Source organism: Tauraco erythrolophus, chromosome 26, assembly GCF_009769465.1.
Source record: "Tauraco erythrolophus isolate bTauEry1 chromosome 26, bTauEry1.pri, whole genome shotgun sequence".
Lineage (NCBI taxonomy): Eukaryota > Metazoa > Chordata > Aves > Musophagiformes > Musophagidae > Tauraco > Tauraco erythrolophus.
The window spans coordinates 2,417,163-2,436,312 of record NC_141490.1 but is presented as its reverse complement, the minus strand read 5'-3'; the positions used below and the strand labels follow the sequence as shown (position 1 = coordinate 2,436,312).

At 59.4% G+C, this 19,150-nt stretch overlaps 1 protein-coding gene across 1 annotated transcript; it reads right to left on the bottom strand.

The window, feature by feature from the left end:
* Positions 1-4,070: 4,070 nt before the first annotated feature.
* On the bottom strand, positions 4,071-11,472 carry ABCG4 (ATP binding cassette subfamily G member 4). Its single transcript, XM_009981303.2, has 14 exons — positions 11,244-11,472; positions 8,616-8,733; positions 8,399-8,531; positions 8,090-8,140; positions 7,759-7,904; positions 7,304-7,427; positions 6,930-7,044; positions 6,491-6,630; positions 6,068-6,166; positions 5,709-5,877; positions 5,048-5,148; positions 4,693-4,851; positions 4,408-4,526; positions 4,071-4,296 (listed from the first exon to the last, which is right to left on the bottom strand). Exons 1-14 carry the CDS (start codon positions 11,470-11,472, stop codon positions 4,071-4,073), a joined length of 1,929 nt encoding a protein of 642 aa, XP_009979605.2.
* Positions 11,473-19,150: the final 7,678 nt, after the last annotated feature.

Sequence of the window (19,150 nt, the reverse complement as noted above, 5' to 3'; positions counted from 1 at the left end):
GAGAATGAAACACTGTTTTATTGCCTGATTTGAGGGAGAGGTGAAACCCTGGGAGAAGTCCCATCCCCTCCCTGTGCTAGCCCAGTCTCCCCTCCAGCAAACCCTAGCACCAGCCTAACGGGCTGAAGCAGTTTTAGATAGGTTGAGGTTCAACCGGTGCTCCCAGGGAGCTCAAGCCATGGCCTGAACCACATCCTCATCCATTCAAAGTGCATTGCAAGGGAAGGCAGGGGCAGGAGGGGAGAGGAGGTGTTGGGGAAGAAGCCTGCTCTCCTCCATCACGCTCCTCATGATTATCCTGACACGCTCCCTGGTCAGATTCCTATAGGGCCCAGCTCCCCTGCTCTGATAAAGTGCATCCTTGCCGTTTCGTGCCAGCCCAGCAAGTAGGCGCTGCCCACACACTCAGGGCAAGGCAAGACGCAGCTTGGGCACCCCTGGCCCTACACCACAAAATGACCAGTGTTATCACCAAGGGGTCCTGCACCCAGGTCAGTGCCTATATGACTCTGGAGAGACTGTCCTGGAGAGATGTCTGCTAGTCAGTGGGCTGGAGCAGCCCAGCCTCGCTCCACTAAAGAACCCCCAGGGCAGGGTGGCTGCATCTCGTCCTTCTGCCATGCCAAGGCAGAGACAACCCTTCTCGCCCTGCTCCTGTGGGGCAGGAGGCCACCCAGGCAGCAGAAAGGCAATAAATCCCGAGTGCTCAGCCCAGCCACACCAGCCTGTGGGCCTCAGCACAAATGTGCATGGTCCCTTTGCATTTCTCTGTGCTTTCCACCATCTCTGAGATTGTCCTTGCTGAGAGGGAAGGGGCAATGGATGGCCCCGTTCTTGCACCTCAGCTCAGTTCACTCCTTAGGCACCAGCAAGGGTGCCTTTGCCTGGAACAGGGTCTGCCAGATCAAGGCCTTCCGTGCCACAGGGTGCCCATATCCCTCACTCATCATGGCCCCTTTGTACCAACACATCCACTTGCTGGCCCCGATGGAAGTGCCAGTGCCCTTCTCTGGGGCACCCCAGGCCTCCTGCTACCCTGGGGATGAGGGGTGTCTGCCCCACAACCTCCACTCCCCAGTGCCCTTACCCAGCTCGGCAACAGAGCCGTCCTCCTTCTCCAGAGCTCATTCTGGCCCTCTGCCCCGCAGTGGCTGCGTACCCGGTCAGCCAGAACTGCAACCCATGGACTCACCAGCGAAGGAGGCCCTGGCTGTGCTGAACTGTACCGGAGATCCTGGGCGTGCTGCCAACTGCCCAGTCCCAAGCAGGCTGGTCCAACCAGCAACCAGTGGAGCTGCCTGCCCCGGCAGTCTCCCTCTAGCTGTGCCGAGCTTGGGCAGCCTGTCCCATGGGGTTTCTCTGCAAGCAGCAGAGGCTGGCCAGCGAAGGCTTCTGTCACAGCATCCCTGTGCATGGGGGACATGGGCAGTGGCAGTCATAGGTGCCTGCTGGTAGCCTCCTCTGCTCCACACTCGGGCTATTGCTGGTCCGTCTCATCCTGGTCCCTCTGGGAGTGGTGGTGGTGCTGGCTGCCATGGCACAGGGGTGTCCCAGGAGGTGCCATGTGCTGAGTGCAGGCAGCAGCAGGACACAGCGCTGGGGACAGCAGTGCAGTGGTGTGCAGGGAGCAGGCAGGAGCTGTGCAAAGCTGCACCAGTGGCACCTCCTGCCAACTTGGTATCCATCCAGGGGAAAACCCTCCACCCAGTGCACACCCTGCACTGGGCAAGGCTTAACTAGCCACAGCCCAGGAGCAGGACCCAAGTGGGGTGCTGGTCCCATCAGCCCCACAGACAGCAAGATGAAGAAGGGTGACAGCCTGCAGCGCCACTGTCCTCCTGGCTCCCTGCCCACCCTTCCACCTGGTGACAGAGCAGATGTGGGGACCATTCCCCAATGAACCGTGCCCCTGCAGCTGCGGTTGGCAGCCTCATGTCCAGGAGACTGCAGCCCCCCATGCTGGCACAGTTTCATTGCAGAGCATGGCACAAGGCTCTCAGTGAAGGAGGAGCCAGGAGTGGAGGGGAATTTTGTGAGGGACAGCAGTTAGTCACATAAGAGCCCCTGGGGAAGACGCCAATGCTCAGCATGGAAAGGGCATCAGGGCATGTCCTCCTGCCAGGCCCTCTGTGCAGGAGAGCTCCATGGCTACAAGCTCCTCGCAGCAATGCTGTCCAGGCAGGGGAAACCCGACCTTGCTGAGTGCCCAACATCAGTGCTACCACACGTCTGCCGTCCACCTGCAGCTCAGACAGACCCTGCTGCGTGGAGCAGTCCCAACACGAGCCAGTGAAAGCAAAGAACAGTCTCATGGATTTTGCTGAAATCTGGCATTTGCCCTGCAATCCCCTGCTGCTCAGAGCACGCCGGCAGCAGCGTCTCACAGGCTGTGCTTGAACCAGGGGCCAGCACGCCAGGATGGGGCAGTTGCCTACCCCATGTCCATGCTCAGTAAAAAGCAGTGGGTTCCCATGCGCGTGGGTGACCAGTGCAGCCCCATGGCACCAGTGCCAGCACACATCCACAAAGACAGGCCTGTGCTACGTGGCTAAGCAGCATGCTGTGCTCCCAGCACAGCAGCATGTGCAGATGCCCCACCAGCTTTGGTCTCAGGTCTGTTCCTTTGGAGATCCAGTGAGGTGCCAAAACACCTTCCCGCTGCAAGGGGTTTGGAGATGCAGGTGACTTTGGAGGAGCCACCAGAGACACTTGCCAAAAGGGAACTTTTCCTCATACCAGTCACGAAGTGCAAAGCCCTTCCCAGTGTCAGGGTCGCCCAATGCGAAAAAAAACGCTCCAAGATCTCACCTGCTTTCCAGTTCTGGCACTGCTGGGACCTCCTTCTGCACAGTGTTACCCTGGGAGGTTTGCACTGTGATAAGGCCGGGCGTCCCTGGGGCTGACATCCCCTCCTTGCACAGTTGGTGCTAAGCGAGGCTCATCCTCGCTGTTCTGCTGAGACAGCCACAGTTGTGCAGGGGAAGAGGAGTGAGGAGTGAGATGGTGCAAGGGAAGGGCTTGGACCAGCTCTTCTTCTGCAGTAGAGCCTCCAGCCATGGCACAGCTGAGCCCAGCCCTGCTTTCCAGCTGCCTGGTACCAGCAGGGTGTGGGAATCTAAATCCTCCCCACTCCATGCAGCACTCGAAGGAACCAGTCACTTCTCTCCATGTTGGTTGATTTTATCCTCTTGGGTCAGACCCCAAAGACAACAGGGACTGAACGTGAGACTCCCTAAGGTCTCAGAATACTGTCCCATTCCCACAGACCTTGCCACATCCCCAGGTCTGAAGATCCCATCTCTGAGGATGGCATCTGACCAGAAGTGTAAGACAGAGCCCCAAGTCCTTCTCTGCCTGCTGGCTCCATTTCCCCTCCATGCAGACTGGGAAGCAGCAGGGTTTATAAAAAAAGAAAGAAAAGAAAAGAAAAAAAAAAAGAAAGAGGAGGATTTATGCAGAAAGAAAAAGGGGATGCAGCAATTTCTGTGGCTACAGCGACAGGAAACACTAAAGCCTTGTGCAACTTGGCCTACTGCATCTTTGGGCTCCTCTTAGCACTGACACACATGCTGCTGGCCAGGGCGAGCAACTGGGCTATGTGCTGTGCTAGCGATCCATGCTCTGCAGGTGTCTCCTCCTGGCTTCAGCCCCGGGCTCAGGCAGCCCCAGGGTGCTGCTTCCCTCCTGTCCAGAGCAGCCGGCTCCTCTTGGCCTCGCTCAGCAGACAGCCGACTCCGTGGGACTGTCCCCAGTATCCCAGTGTGTTTGGCAGAGAAGGGCAGCGCTGAGCAGGGGTGACAAGAGGGGACCCAAGCTCCACAGGGTTCGGCAGTCCGGGGGAGGAGGATGGCACATGCCAGGGCTGTACAAAACTTTTGCAATGAAGAGTGTGTGGAAAGGTTAAAACAGTTCCGAGATGTCTCAAAACCCTTCTCGACTGAGCCAGGCCTGGCTGGCACCTACCAACACCTCCGCCATGGTTCATGGCCTGCCAGGAGCACTGTGTCCATCAGCAGATTGTCTCTCACAACAGGCCAGGCCCAGGAATGGCACCAGGGCCCCATGGCTGCTTATCTTTCTGACTTGACTTTATACCTGAGGACCAGGTAAGCCAGGAGCCGCAGGATGATGAAGAAGATGCCCAGGATGAGGAAGTCCAGGTAGAGCTTGGCTTCCTCCACATCCAGCTCCTGCAAGATCTTGATGGGTTTTTGGAAAGGGCAGAAGTCCTCGAGGCACTCCAGGTCCTCGCGCTCCATAGCATAGATGGTAAGAATGACGCCCTCGAAGCCATATCTAGGGCAGAGCAAACCACGAGAGTCACCATGTGCCCCAGACGGCCTCATTCTCTCCCCAGCCCATGGAAGCCCAGGGCAGGGAGCTTCTGACCAGGGTGTGGGATCCCACCTGACATAGGAGACATAGGAGCTCCACTGCAGGTAGGTGGGGATGGTCTTGAAGCTGACGAAGAAGCCCGAGAAGAGCAAGACAGGGATGGCAGTGACAGGTCCCACAAAGGTGGCCACCTGGGGAGCAGAGGCCACTGTGTGTCACGTCCCTGCCCCAGGCGCACCACCTATGGCACTCACGCCTGCCTATGGGTAACACTTCCTCCACCACTCCTTGTCATGGGACCCTCTGCAACTCTCCACCCGTCTCTACATAATAGGCAACGCCAGAGCCCCATCTGACCTGTAGGGAAGTGGAAGCCGCTCCGATAAGAAGCCCAAGGGACTGGGCCACCAGGGCTGTGGCAGTGGCCAGGGCAGAGAAGAGGAGGAAGCGCGTGGCTTCGGGTGGCTGGCCCGTCATCCAGTACACGATGCTGCAGTACGCAATGGGGCAGATCACCTGGAGAGAGGCAAGCAAAGAGACTGCTCTGCTAGACCCATGGCCATCCTCACCGCACGGGCTCTCCCTGAGGGATGGAGGGCCACAGGGAACCCCTCAAAGGCCAGCTCGGGGTATCAAGGTAGCCAAGCAATTAGTTTCGCCAAGGAAGGCGCATCAGCCTTGGGGCCACACTTCAGCCCAGTCGAAAGCTCACCTGGAAGGGCACGTCTGCCATGGTCTTTGCCAGATAATAGGCTTTCAAGCTGTACCAGTAGTTCAAGTGCTCTCGCAGGAACACGGACATCTCCTGGGGGACTGCATGGAAACATGGAGTTAGCAGCCAGCAGTGCCCTGGCCTGGGCTGCTCCAGCCCCTACTCCCACCTGCCCCAGTGCAGGCAGAGGTGATGCTGTCCCAGCACAGAGCACCAGGCAGCCTGCTGGCTGCGTCATGAGTGGGTGCTCAAACCTTCACCAGGGAAAGTGACCGATGTGGGAACTTTCTGCATGGAAAAGTCAGCTTGGCTGAGGGTTTTTAGGCAAACGAAGAGAGGCGAAGCAGCTGAAAACGCAGCTTTACAGACATTTCCCCAGCAAAAAAAAAAAAAAAAAAATCCAGCACTCTGCTTTCAGCCAATAAGTACATTATGGCCGAACATTAAATAATGGGCAAAACCGCAATATACCCAAACAGAAGTTTTCTCCCTCTTCTTTGTTTGAACTCTTTTTCCTCTCCTCTCTTTTCTCCTCTTTTGCCCAATTCATCTGGCTCCACCATACACCACCCAGCAGACACACTCCCGCACAGCTGGAGCACTGCCCTCTGCCCCAAAGGCTGGAAGCAGCGAACGGATGTTGGGGGAAGGAGCTCCTTACAGGTGAGGATGGTGGGCATCAGCGCGGCAAACATGAGGAAGAGCATGGAGAAGAAGAGAAAGCCAGTGTTGTTGAAGACTTTGCCTGCATCGTTGCCAATGTGCAGGTAGAGCAGCCCGATCAGCACCCCGATGCAGATGTGGGACATGAACCGCAGGTGGGTCAGCACCTGCAGGCAGAGAGGGTACAGGGGCTCAGCAAGGCAGAGCTGCATCCCATGAGCATCCCAGGGGAGCAGAGGATAGCCTGCCTGCTCAAGGGTGAGCCCCACTCCAGCCCTCATTCAACTCCTGTCTGCCTGCCCACAGTGACCGACAGGCCGCATCCCCTCAGCCCTATCCAGCCTCCCCTGCCCTCACCGTGTCCCTTAGGATGCAGATAAAGGTTCTCTTGAAGAGGATGCAGAACTGGGTTGAAGTGCTGGTGGCAAATGTGTGGCTCTCGATGTGGTCCACATCCTGCAAGACCATGGACAAGTCAGGGACATGGGTCAAGTTCACAACAGGGGCTCCCTACTAGGATGGCACCCAAACGCTCCCAGGGTGCCCCTTGTGAGCACCCCTGGCAAGAACAGGCACTGCCAGCTGCAAGCACAGAGCTGTTGCTCAAGACAGGCAGCAGCTGGCTGAACACCCCCATGCTCCCCACTGTGTCCAAGAGGCTCTAGGCATCACAGGACATCCATGAGCTGTGGCGCAGAGGGGACTGAGGTGTCCCTAGGTGGGCACCCCATTACCTGCCCCTGCCCGTCACTGCAGGAGGCTCCTCTCATCTCCACTCACCGTCACACAGTGTGCTGGGCATGACGGATCTGCCTTGTCGGGGCTGCTCTTCTTCTCAGCCATGGTGCACATACCATTCTGGACGGCACGGAACAGGACAGGGTTGAGGTCTCCGTACTCTCCTGAGGCCACCTCGATAACTGTGAAGGAGAACAGGACTCCTGAGAGGCACTGAGCCAGCCCTTGCCATCACTTTGCTTGGCCTGTCCAGATGACAGCCCATGGGGCAGGGGGGTGGGAGCCCGGCACAACCTCCACCCTGCAATGCTGCACTGTGTGGCAGCACTGCCCAGCCAGCACCTAACAGGAAAGGCACGGGTAGCCCTGCTCCCTGGGCAACTTGGGGGAGCGCGGGCAGCCCCTAGGGCTCAGGCACTGGGTTTGGACCTTGCCACCCTCTGCTCCCCACCACGGCCCCAGCTGGGGCAGGGACACTCACTGAAGTCAGCAGGGTTATGGTATGTGGGGCAGTGGAGGCCAAGACCCTTCAGGTAGGGGATGAGGTTGGTCACGATGCCTTTGAAGATGCACTGGCCCTGGCTCAGGATGTACAGCTGCAAGAAAAAGCCAGATATGCTCTGGCACTCTACCAGGTGCAGAGCAGCCAAGGGCACTGTCGCCTGCTCCTACCCACCTCCCCATCCTAGGGTGACACATGGCACCCTTGCCAGACCCCAGCCATCAGGGCTGTGTGCCACACAAGCCCTAGGTCAAATGCCTGCAGCCCATCCCTCCCATGGCCTCTCTCCTGGGTCTTGGAGCCAGAGGGACCCTGCACCCCTGAAGAACCCTCTGTCCTAGCCCAGCCCAAACCTTGTCAAACATCTCAAAGAGCTTGGCGCTGGGCTGGTGGATGGTGCAGATGATGGTGCGCCCACCCTGAGCCAGGGACCGCATCAGGGAAACCACCTGGAAGCAGGAGGCACTGTCCAGACCGCTGTGGCCACGCAGGACAGGGCGGAGGAGAAAGAGACAGCAGAGTGAGAAGAGGAGAGTTGAGAGCAGAAGAAGTACATCCTAAAGACGCCCCCACTTGCCTCCCCTTGTGGGCACCCTCCTCCCAGATCGATGGAGAAGAGCATCCTTTTGCAGCCCCAGCCTTTTCATGTCTCAGCCCTCTTGGAGCCCTGGTGGGCACAGTCACACCCCACCCTCAGGTCTCGCAGCCCTGCTGTGCTCCAGAGGATGCCCGCTGCCCTGGTGTCCCTCAGCAGGGAAAGACCAGCTGGGCAGGCAGTGCTAGGGAATCCCGGCCCCTGCGGCCTCACCTGGTGGGCTCATCGAAGAACATGACCGGAGGGTTGTTCACCAGCTCCAGGGCGATGGCCAGGCGCTTGCGCTGGCCCCCTGACAGCGAGATGGTGCGGGTGTAGGAGCACTCCAGCAGCCCCAGGGCCGTCAGGATCTCATTCACCTGTGAGACAGCCTCATTCACCACAGGCTGCCATGGGCCCTCACCCCATCCCTGCCACCTCCCTTCAGATCTCCATCATTGACAGCCCCTCAGCATCCCCTGGTCCTCTTGGGACCCTCCCTTCCCTGCTGTCCCCGTCTTGGGGAGAGATAAGGGGGCCTGGGCCCACCTTCCTCTGCACTTACCAGCTCCTTCTTCACCTCCTGCTTCTCACTCAGCTTCAGGTTAGCAGAGACCTGCAGGGAGAGGACAGGCAGGGAGACACAACTGTCAGATGTAGGGAACAGAATCGGCTGCACCATGGCCTCATCCCTGCCCACTCGAGGGCTGGGAGCGGTGGCTCAGGATGAAGGGAGCAAGAACAGCAGGATTTTGTTCCCATGTCCCAGAGCCCTTGGAAATGCCTGATGTCAGTGTGGGCACAGTGCCCGAGGACACAGTCCACAGGATGCCCCACAGAGCCCAGCAGGCTGCCTGGCTCTCGCATCACTCACCATCATAGCCTCCAGCACGGTGAGGTGTGGCAGGAGCATGTCATCCTGCATGATGTAGCAGGACATCTTGCGGAAGGTACGCAGGTCCCGTGCCTGGCCGTTCACCAGGATCTGGCCCTTCATGCCAGTCTCCCTGCGGGAAAGAGGTGTGTGTGGGATGTAGCACAGGTCTCCCAGCCCTGCAACCTCAGACCCATTGGCTTCCCCCTAGCCTCACCTGTAGCCTGCCAGGATGTTCATGAGTGTAGACTTTCCGGCACCTGAGGGCCCCATGATCCCAATGAGCTCCCGCTGGCAGAACTTCCCCGACAGGCATTTGAGGAGAGTCTTGTACCCTGGAAGAAGACAGCAACATGGGTTCAGCTTTCCAGAGCAGCAGAACTATAGGAACTGCAATGCCATCCCAGCACCTGGGGGACCTCAGGACCTCCATGCGTCATGCCAGGGGCTGGGTGTGCTTGCGTGTCTGTCTTCATCAGCATCCCCAGAGCTATAGAAACAGCAGCTGTCATTTCCAGCATGATCCCTGACCCTGGTTCTTGGCTTACCCCACTGATTTCCAGCACCAAAGAGGCACATGCCCTGAGTCATGGCAAAGATCATGGAAATCCCTGGGTCAGGGCGTGTAGCTGCTGAGGAAAATTACCAGGCTGTGACATTGGTCCTGGGCATGTCGTCAGGTCTCGGTCCCTACAGCCAGCAGAGAGGGGCAACAAGAAGCAGGGTAGCATGGCAGAGTCCCCAAGCTCGCTGGATACCCGGCTGTTGCCTTCATTGGCATTCATGCTGTGACACCCTGCAGCAGCCACTGCTAATCAGACCTGGAATTATCTCTGCTTTAAAAGCAGCAGATTAGCATTTTCTGGCAGAAGGAACATGATGTGTCGGGAGTAGGGAACAGGCACAGCCTCAGGCTCTCAGGAGCTGCTCCCAAAACACAGCCCTGGCAGGAGAGCAATGGTATACAGGGTGCAAGGACCATACTGAACCATGGACCAAGTCTGAGCATCTTCCTGCTGGAAATACACCCCATAGTGGCAGCTGCTGGGCGAGGGCAACACATCCATCCCCTGCCCACAGGCTGGGGCAAGCCCCAGGGCCAGACCAGCTCATGGTCCTAGTACCATACTAGAGGGGCAGCCCCTCTGGCTTTTCCATACCCAGGACAGGGGATCCGGCACAGCAAACTGCCAGTTCCTCCTCTGCACCCCTCAGAGTCAGATGCCCTACACCCAGGAATGGGTACCACTGGCAGAGGGGCAGCAAGGGCCGGGAGGGGAGGGCAGGGTGGCTGTGCATGACGACAGCAGAGCGACCATGGCTGGCAGCCCCCCCAGCGCATCCCACCACCGCGCACACGCTCCGGCACCGCACATGCTGCTCACGTCGGCGCCACTGCAGCTTGCGCAACGGTTACTTGCGTTCATTGACTGCCAGTAACCTCCTGCTTCAGCAGAGCGGGGCAGCCCGGCTGCATATGGGGGCTGTGGCCAAAGGCACCAGCAGCTCCCTGCCAGCTCCTCCACCTGTGCCTGTCCCTGGCGGGAGAAAAGTCCCTCCTGCTGCCACTCTGGGATCTCAGCATCCCTCGGCATGCTCCTATCCAGTCCAGCTGCCCGAGCCTTTCTCCTTCCCTCCCTGCAGGGCACTGGCACGCTGGCAAGCAGCTGATCCCCAGGACTCCTGGATAATACAGCACGCTCTGCCCTGGGGAACCCATGGTTGTGCCATGGCTCTGCCTGGGATGCTTCCTCAGCATCCCAGATAACAGGCAGACCTCATCCTGAGGATATCAGGATGTCAGGGCTGATTCCACTGTCTTTCAGTGCCTCAGTTTCCCTAGCTGCAGAGCCTGGTTGAGGACGGGGCCAGAGGCCTCATCCGGCGCTCCTGGCTGGCAGGGCACTCCACTGGGCAGCCCTGTCCCCTCGGTCTGCTCACCCCAGGGCCCCTGCTCATCCCTGCCTGCCTTCAGCTTCTGCAGATCAGCTCCCCCTCCATCTCATGGGGCTGCCTGATTGGCATCCCATTAACTGAGAGAGCTAATTAAAGCAGACTACCACCCACCAGCTGCCATCTGCCTCCCCTCTCTCCTCCCTGAGCTCTCAGTGAGATTCACACTCAGGAAAGGGGATCACAGCCTCAGTGGCACAGTGAGCCAGTGGAGAGGAAATCCCCTGCAAACCACAAATATCCTCTTTGCTAGGCTCTGAGCTGGGACACCCCTTGGGGTCTCCTGCTGTTGGCATGTCATACACAGCCAGCGTACCCCAAACAACAGTGCTGGGGAAACTCATCCGTCCTGGCTGCCCCTAAACCAAGGAATCTGCGCCATCTTCTTTATGCAGCCCTAGCCAGAGACTTCCCTGGGATGTTATCTACTTCCCTCCAGAGTTGCACAGCAAAGGCATGCATAAACTGCTGCGAGACACAAACTTGCCCTCCACCCACGGATGCCTAGCAAGGACAGCCGGCCACAGCATGGCTGCAAGCAGCACCTGGTGCTCAGACAAACCACAGGGCCAGCCAGCCCAACCACCCAGCCAGCCCCCACAGCCGCAGGGTGAGCACAGGGCGAGAGGCTCCCCAGTCTCCCGCTGTGGCTCCCTGTGTGCAGCCCTGCTGCTATGCACTGAGACAAGCTCCCGCTGGCAGGCAGAGAGCTGAGGCACTCTGTGCTTGCAGAGGCTGGGGCTGCCTGGAGCAGGAATTGGCAGAGAAATGATGAATCAACACAGAGGGAGATGCTGGGGACCTGGGTGAGATCAAGGCATACAGAACGGGAGAGGGGTGCGATAGCCCTGCAGGTTCCCTCCCCTGCCCTTCCCCAGCCAGCACCTCCTACCTCTCTTCCTCCACCAGGAGCCTTCACGAACAGAGTAGGACAGGTCGATGAACTCAATGTTGACAGCCGAGCGCTTTGGGAGGTGGGAAAACCTCTGGGCCTCTGTGATGTGGTTTTCCACCTTCTTCAAGTGAGTGGTGAGGAGCGGGGCATCTGGGGGGCTGGTGTGGCACACCGTGTCCTCCAAGGCAATGGAGACACACGTGGGATCCATACCCTTCTCTGCCATCCTGCTGCTCTGTGGGAAACACATAGGGATCGACTCGCAGTGGGCCCCTTTTTCAGGGCCAGGGACTAGCCCATAGCAAGTCCTCTCATACTCTCTTCTGCAGGCTCCAGGTCTCACTGCCTCCCTCCACTCTATTATACATTGCCCAGCTGCAGTCTGGCACCCACAGCTGGATGGAAGAACAGACCTGGCCCAGGCAGCTGAGCCTGCACCGAGGGGCTCACGGCAAGGAGCAGCTGATCAGCTCCACAGTCAATAATTCACACACCTCCTGCAGCTGGGTCCAGCTCTGGTAGCAAAGCTGGCAGGCTGTTCAGCTCCCCCGGCCTCGCTGCTGCTGGGCACCCTGCCCCGCTCCTGTCTGCCATGGCGGGCACAGCATAGGAGGTGGGAGAGCTGATGTTCTGCCCTCAGCAAAGGACACCCGGCTGTGCCTGGATGCCTCTAAGGGCTCTCCAGGAACTACCCTTGCCTGGCCTGGCCAGGGCTTGGGGCACACAGGTATGGGGTCTCAAGCAAGCAGACTGTTTGAGCCAGTTTCTCAGACAAGGCATGCCGTGCCTCACCCAGGCGCCTGGGGCAGAGCAGTCCTGGCTAGATTCGACCCTCGGCTAGTGTCCGGGGTCCCCATGGGCTTTCTAGGACAGCCTTGATAGAACAGGGAGGGGGCTCTGCTAGTGCCAGTCCTTCTCTGCCTCACTCAGCTCATTTCACCTTCCTGGCTCTTACCAGCACAGCCTCAGAGACCAGGCCAGTACTCAACTGGTGCCATTGCATGACCCTAATACACACACCTGCCCAAACGCCCTCCTGCTGGGCAGTGTCTTCTGCCCGCAGTCCTCCCCACAGCCAGCTGCAGCACGGCCGAACTCCTTGTGTCGCCGCTTGGCTTGAGGACTCTCTGCGGTGCTGGGGGAGATGTCAAGCCAAGCAGGGTGGGGAGCACGCTAACCCCAGGTCCCACTGCGGTACCAAAGACTGGGAGGGGGTTGGGGATCCCCACAGCTCTGGCAAAAGGAGCCTGAGCTGTGCCTGAGCAGGCTGGGCCCAGCATTCATCTCGCCTCCAAGGCTGGGGTCCCTAATGCTTCGCTAACCTACATTGTGCTGAGGTGCAGGCTGCAGGCAGCTCCTCGCTACCGCTGCAATGCACACGCACAATCCCCTGAAAGGGGAAGCCGGCCTCGTGAGGTGCTGCGCCGACATCTTCCCAGCCCTCTCCCCGATGCAGGCAGATCCCTTTCAGGGCTGGAAGAACGCCAGCCCCAGCCCTGGGGAAGAAGAGGTGGGAGCGGGGGCTGCGGGATCCCATCGCTCGGATCCCCTTCCGGGCAGCCGCCAGGTCTGGGACACGCCTGGCACAGCGGCTCCGCCGCGGCACGCAGCCCCAGGGCGCGGGGCAGCAGGAACGGGGGGCTCGGGGGCACCAAGCGCCCTCGGGCTCACCTTGACTCCTTCGGCTGGGCGTTACAAGGAGCGCTAAATCCCCCAAACCGCTCTCCCCGGCTTAGCCCATCCCCGAGGCGCGGGGTGGGGAAGGCAGCTTTGCTGAGGACGTTCTTCTTTCACCCCGGCTCCCCACCGACCCCCCTCCACCTCCAAGCCCCGCACGATCCCTGCCCCGGGCAGGAGAGGGGGGTCCTCCGGGGAAGGGGCGCCCGCAGGCTCTCCCCGCAGGCTCACCTGGCAGGCTGCGGGCGCGGCGCCTCCTCTCGCCGCCGGCAGCGGCCGTGCCCCGCCGCCGCTCTGCGCCCAGCGCCCGGCCGTGCCTCCGCCGCAGCGCCCTCCGCCTCTCCCTCCTCCGCAGACAAAGGGGCGATGTCCGCGGCAGCGGCTGTGGGACGGCGCCGGGCGCCCCGGCCGGGCAGGGAGCGGCTCGGCGACAGCCGGCCGGTCCTCAGCGCCGGGACCCGGGCTGGACGCTGTCCCCGCGGGTCCCCAGCCGGGGTCTGCTCCCCATCCCTCCGCGGGGCTGGGGCTGGGCAGCGGGCCGGGCTGGGCGGCAGGCGGGCGGGCGGGCGGGCAGGCAGGCGGGCGGGGGACTCCGCGCCCCCAGCCCAGCAGTGGCTAGCAGCCCCCCGGGCCCAGCTGCCCGGCGGTGCCCCTCTCCGCCAGCTTTGTCCCTGCTGCTGCTGCTGCCTGTCGGGGCGGCAGGATGGGCTGCCCAGGCGGGCAGCACTGCCAGGCAGCGAAAAATCCTCTTAAAGGGACCGGCCCTATTTCCTCTCCTCGCAAGCCAGAAGGCCCTGGGCATCCCCGGCGCACAAGCCTGGGGTTTACCAGCCCTGTTTCTACAGCACCTTTCCCCGCTGCCTACTGCTGTTCGCATACGGGGCAGAGCCCATGTCAGCTCCCTCCGTTGCCACCTCAGCACAAAATCCCGCGGGCCCGACACCCTCTAAGTCCCCTGTCCGGGACACTCCTGGCCCCCACTCCGTCCTGCACTGACCTGGGACAGGGGCTGCACCACCACCCCAATGTGGGCACAAGCTGGGTGAAACTCGGGCTGCACCAGGCATCAAGAGCTGCAGCTGGTGGGGTACAGCTGGCCATAAAAGGTCTTGGTAGGAGGGTGTCCACCCCCCTCCAGGGCTTTGCCCCCAGCACACACTTCCCTCCGCAGCTTATCATGGGGGACCTGCCATCCCCCTGCACTTCCACTCCCTGCAGCACCACACCTGGCTGCATCCTCACTGTTACTCACACCTCTCACCCACCACAGCACTCAAACATGAAAGATACATGGAAATGAGTGGCACTAACAAGAGTATTAATTAAAAAAACATCTGTTGAGCCAAGGAAAGCTTTCCCCTCCCACAGCCAGCTTTGGGCTGGGACAGAGCTTAGGGCAGTGATACAGCCAGAGGAGACACTGTGGGGCAGGGCAGCCCACAGGCTGGGCAGGGTAGGGCACAAGGAGGTGGTCATAGAATCATAGAATGGTTAGGGCTGGAAGGGACCTTCAAAGGTCATCTAGTCCAACCCCCCTGCAAGGAACAGGGATATCTCCAACTAGATCAGGTTGCTCAGGGCCTCGTCCAACCTGGCCTTGAACATCTCCAGGGATGGAGCATCCACCACCTCTCTGGGCAACCTGTTCCAGTGTTCTACAACTCTCATAGTAAAAAATTTTTTCCTAATATCCAATCTGAATCTACCTCCCTCTATTTTAAAACCATTACCCCTTGTCCTATCACAACAGGCCCTCCTGAATAGCCTCTCCCCATCTTTCCTGTAGGCCCCCTTGAGGTACTGGAAAACCGCTATAAGGTCACCCCGGAGCCTCCTCTTCTCCAGGCTGAACAGCCCCAACTCTTTCAGCCTGTCCTCATAGGAAAGGTGCTCCAGCCCTCTTATCATCTTCGTGGCCCTCCTCTGGACCCTCTCCAACTGGTCCATGTCCTTCTTATGTTGGGGGCTCCAGAACTGGACGCAGTACTCCAGGTGAGGTCTCACGAGGGCAGACGTGGTCCTGGAGTACTCCTTGTGGTCATGGAGCCAAGCTCTGTATGGAGGTCTTAAGTCATCTCCTCATGGAGCAAACGGCACACTGGACCCATCCAGTTTGCTCTGTGTTCAGCACACTGACTCTCATCCCCAGGGTGCTCACTGTTAGCAGGTCTCGGCCCAGGCCCCCTCTGCACAACTCAAAACAGCCCTGCTTCCCTGCAGCTGAGCACAAACAGGGTCTGGGAGTAAAGCCCCTTGATGCTAAAGCTCCTTCCTTCTCAACTACTCGAGGCTGGGTCAGGAGCTCCTGAGACCAAGCTGGTGGCCATACAGCAATCAGCAGCTGCTGCACCATCCTCCTGTGGAGTCTTTCAAGGTGGAAGGCCAGCAGGATGGGAGTCCAGTGCCATGGGCACATTCAGCACTCATCTGGTCCCCAGCTAGGACATTCCTACAGTGGCCTTGACCATAGCTGTGTCCTTGTGGTGGCTCACATGTCCAGGACAGTATCAGTGTCAAGGGAGCCTGTCCTGGCTCTGTCATGTATGCCCAGGGCTCTGGGAACAGAGCATGACTGGAAAACCTGTGTGATTTCCTGTAACCATATTTTTAATAACCTATGGTGGTGCTGCTGGTCTTCCAGCTCCCCAGCAATGCCATCACACATGCTTCAGACAATCTTCTTCTTCCCCAGGGAAATAAAAATTGTGAGTTTTCCATTGCTGCTTCAGAGGGATCCAGGGCAGACCCCAGGGAGCACAAGGCGGTTCCCAGTTGGAGCCAGGTACCAGCATCAGCACAAATGCAACCCACTGAGCATCGCCCCAGTGAGAAGTGAAGAGCCAGTGGAGAGCAAACATAATTTAGGGAAGGGAGCCTGGTCAGAAACTCACTCCTGAGAAGAGAGATGGCATACCACAGGGTTACAGCAGTGCCCATGGTGGCTGCTCCTGCCAAGGGCCACATTAATAGCAGCTGTGCACAGGCTAACAGGCCACATAGTAGGCAGTGAGAGCCCACAGCCTCAGCTCCCTTCTCAAGGGCCTGGAAGCTCTGCCTGTAGCATGGGAACAGCAGGCACGCCCCCTGCTCCTGCTCTGCCTAATGGGTGCAGCAAACATAGAAGACAGATCTACCTCTTGGCCCAGGACCCGTCCCATGTGCAGGAAATACCCAGCAGGAAGGAATCACAACCTGTAGCACAGATGGGATAAAGAATTCTGCAACAGGCACAGGCGCACATGCTACCTCCTTCCTAAAAGGGGATACAAGCCTCGTCTAGGAAGGAGCTGAGCAAATGGAAGCTGAGACACCAACATCCTCAAGCCCAGCTGCAGGAAATATATGTAGCTCCTCAGCATGGGCTGCTCACAGAGCATTCCCTGCCACTGGAGAGTCACAGGATGGGGCCAAGAAGGCAGGCAGCTCTGCGTGAGAGTTCAGAACATCTCCCCTCCTCTCAGATGACAGCCTTGGGATGGATGGAGCTCATGGAAAGAGCAGCGATGGAGACACATGGCAAAGGGATGCAGACATCCAGGGTGGAAGCCTCCTTTGGCGTGGGGCCAGTGGCCACAGCCCCAGATAGCCCAGCTCTACCCAGAGGAAGCTGAAAGGAGAGCAAGAACAGCAGATTTTGAGCTCTTTGCCAGCTCCCAGCTCAGTACCAACCTTTCCTGTGAAACAGTGAGACAGGCCCTTGCTAAACGTGGGCAGTCACTACGGGGACTCACCACATGGGACATGGCAGTCGCACTCACAGACGTCGCAGCGCAGAAACCAGCGGGCCCAGCCTGAGTGCTTGGTGACGCAGGCTGAGATCTTGATGCAGTCATGGTTGAGGAAGGTTCCCAGGCGGGCCTGGGTGCTGCAGGATGAGGAACACCTCCCGGTAATGTCTCGCTCGCTGATCTCGATCCGACCTCGCAGGCAGATCCCTGCAAGAGCAGGGCCAGAGCATGTCGCAGGGTGCCCACCAGCCCTCCTGCAACAGACTAGAGGAAAAGAAAGATCGGAGACACACTTGCAGCCCTCCCACCTGCTCCCCACACAGGCAGGGGGCCCCTCGGGCTCAGCGTGACTCCCAGTGGTACTCACGGAGGCAGGTGGGCTTGGGGGTCCAGTTGCCGTCTGACTGGCAGGCGCTGGCCGGGTCCCCCAGCAGCAGGAACCCAGGCCGGCAGCTGTATCGCACCACCGAGCCAACCCACCAGTCGTTGCCATACACCACCGAGTTGAAGTCCGCTTCGGGTCGCCCACAGTTCACTGGGGACAGGGAGGTTCCTGTGGGCAGTGCAGGGCTAGTGCCCTGTGCAGCCTGCTGGGTGGAACAGCAGCCCAAGGAGGTGCACCCAGACAAGGTTGTGGGTTCTGGACGAGGACCGGGGTGCTGGTCAAGCTCTGTGGGTGCCCCAGGCTGCGACCTGTTGTGGCCCAAGCACCTGGCTGCTGGAGAAACTCCCTGGACGTGTGCATGGCACAAAACCTGCCCTTCCCAGGCTGGCTGTGCCAAGCCCTGCAGCCATCCCCAGACCCGACCCCAGTCTCCAACCTCTGTACCTCGGCAGAAGGACTTGTAGCCCAGCCAGCAGCAGCTGCCGTTCCCACACTGGCTCCTCTTCAGCTCCTTGTGCTTCCCCTTGCAGCCCCCCAAGCAGATGGGTGCTGTGCCAGACCAGTAATTATCCAGGTCTCCTGGTGCCACAGGGAGCAAGGCAGAGCAGGGCTGGGGAAGAGGGCTGAGGACCACCCTTCCCACCAGCTCCCCAGCCCGCAGAGAGGTGGTACAAGACCAGCAAAGGCTTGTCTCAGCCCACCTCCCAACTCCTGCTGTGGTGAGGAACATACCCACTTGCAGCCCCCAGCTCTTCTGCAAGCCAGCGCCTGCTTCCCCTGTGCCAAACCTCGACACAGGGATGTGACAAAGGTCTTACTTGCCACTGAGGAAGACTGGTCCAGCCAGGTGCCAGCAGCTCTGAGGCACCCTATAAAGCCCCTCTTCCGCTAAACACCCTGTTACCTTCTAGGTCCTCACAGGAGACGAGCATGGCCAGCACAGCGAAGAAGAGGATGCCCAGTCCCATAGCTCCCACTCTGTCCTCCCCTCGCCCCTCGAATCAAAGGCCCTCTTCTCTGCTTGCCCAGGAGAAAGTGAACTTGATTTCCATAAGCACAGGACAGGGGACGCTGCAGGACATGGAGGAAGGGAGGAGACATTCCCTTTAATGCCAATCCTCTCCCCAGCAGATAATCTGTCAGATTACCCTCCCTGGACCCAGTGTTTAAAGGGACAACTCCTCCCAGCTCCCACAGCCTCTCCTCCACTCCCAACAGGAGCACTCAGCAGTGCAGGAGCGCTGTGGTTTGAGACAATGCAGGTGCAGCTGTGACTTTAACAGCAGAGCCCCAAGGCCCACGTGCTGGAAAGAGGGCCAAGCTAGAAGCACTGCAAACGCAAACCTGGCAGGAGGCCCTTCTCTCAAAGGTATCCTCAGCCCAGCTCTGCCAAGTACCAGGGAGCAAGGGCCAGGCAGGGGTGGGGAAGGCTGGGCGAGGCCTGGCCACCTTGCATGCTGAAAGCCCAGGGATGCTCTCCCCAGAGCTAGCAGCATCCTCCTCCAGTGCATACTATCAGGGCTGCGGGGACAGCCAGCTGCCTCGCGCTCTGCCTCACCCCGACCACAAGGTGCCCAGTGCACGGTCCCAGCTGCGCCTCACTGGCACATGGAAGCACTCAGCATGCACGCCCCTGGAGGGGAGTATTGGGGTGCAGGTGTGTGCATTACCCTTCACACACGGACTCAGCCCCAGGAAGCTTTCCCACACAGCCTGCAGCAGGCAGCTCTGCCCACTTCATCCCTGCTCCTCGCCCAGCCCCTGTGTATGGCAGCTGCAGAGCATGCTGCCCCTCACCCCGGGCACAGGCCTAAGAAGCTGTTCTCATCACCCCATCCCAAGTGCACAGCCAAATCACACCCAGTGCTCATAATTAGAAAGCGAGCAGATGGCCAAGGGTTTAGTATAAAATGATTTCCTCCATTAACCTAAAATTCCAACAGCTTTTGCTGAACTGTTTGAGAAAGGAAGTGAAGGGAAGAAGTCAAGTGTCCAGCCCAGGAGATCAGCAGGGCACCTCCTTGCCTCCATCTGGGCACATCACCTCCACACGCAGGGCTGTGAGGGCCTGAGCGTCACTCCAGGAACACCAGCTTCACACTGTCCTCATCCGA

Bases quoted from the DNA above. Each gene is read 5' to 3' on its own strand.
- ABCG4 (XM_009981303.2), bottom strand. From the start codon at position 11,472: ATGGCAGAGAAGGGTATGGATCCCACGTGTGTCTCCATTGCCTTGGAG. The intron at 6,167-6,490 runs GTGAGTGGAGAT...ATGGTCTTGCAG, and splicing joins GCCCAGCACACTGTGTGACG to GATGTGGACCACATCGAGAG. The intron at 5,149-5,708 runs GTAAGGAGCTCC...GTTTCCATGCAG, and splicing joins GATGCCCACCATCCTCACCT to TCCCCCAGGAGATGTCCGTG.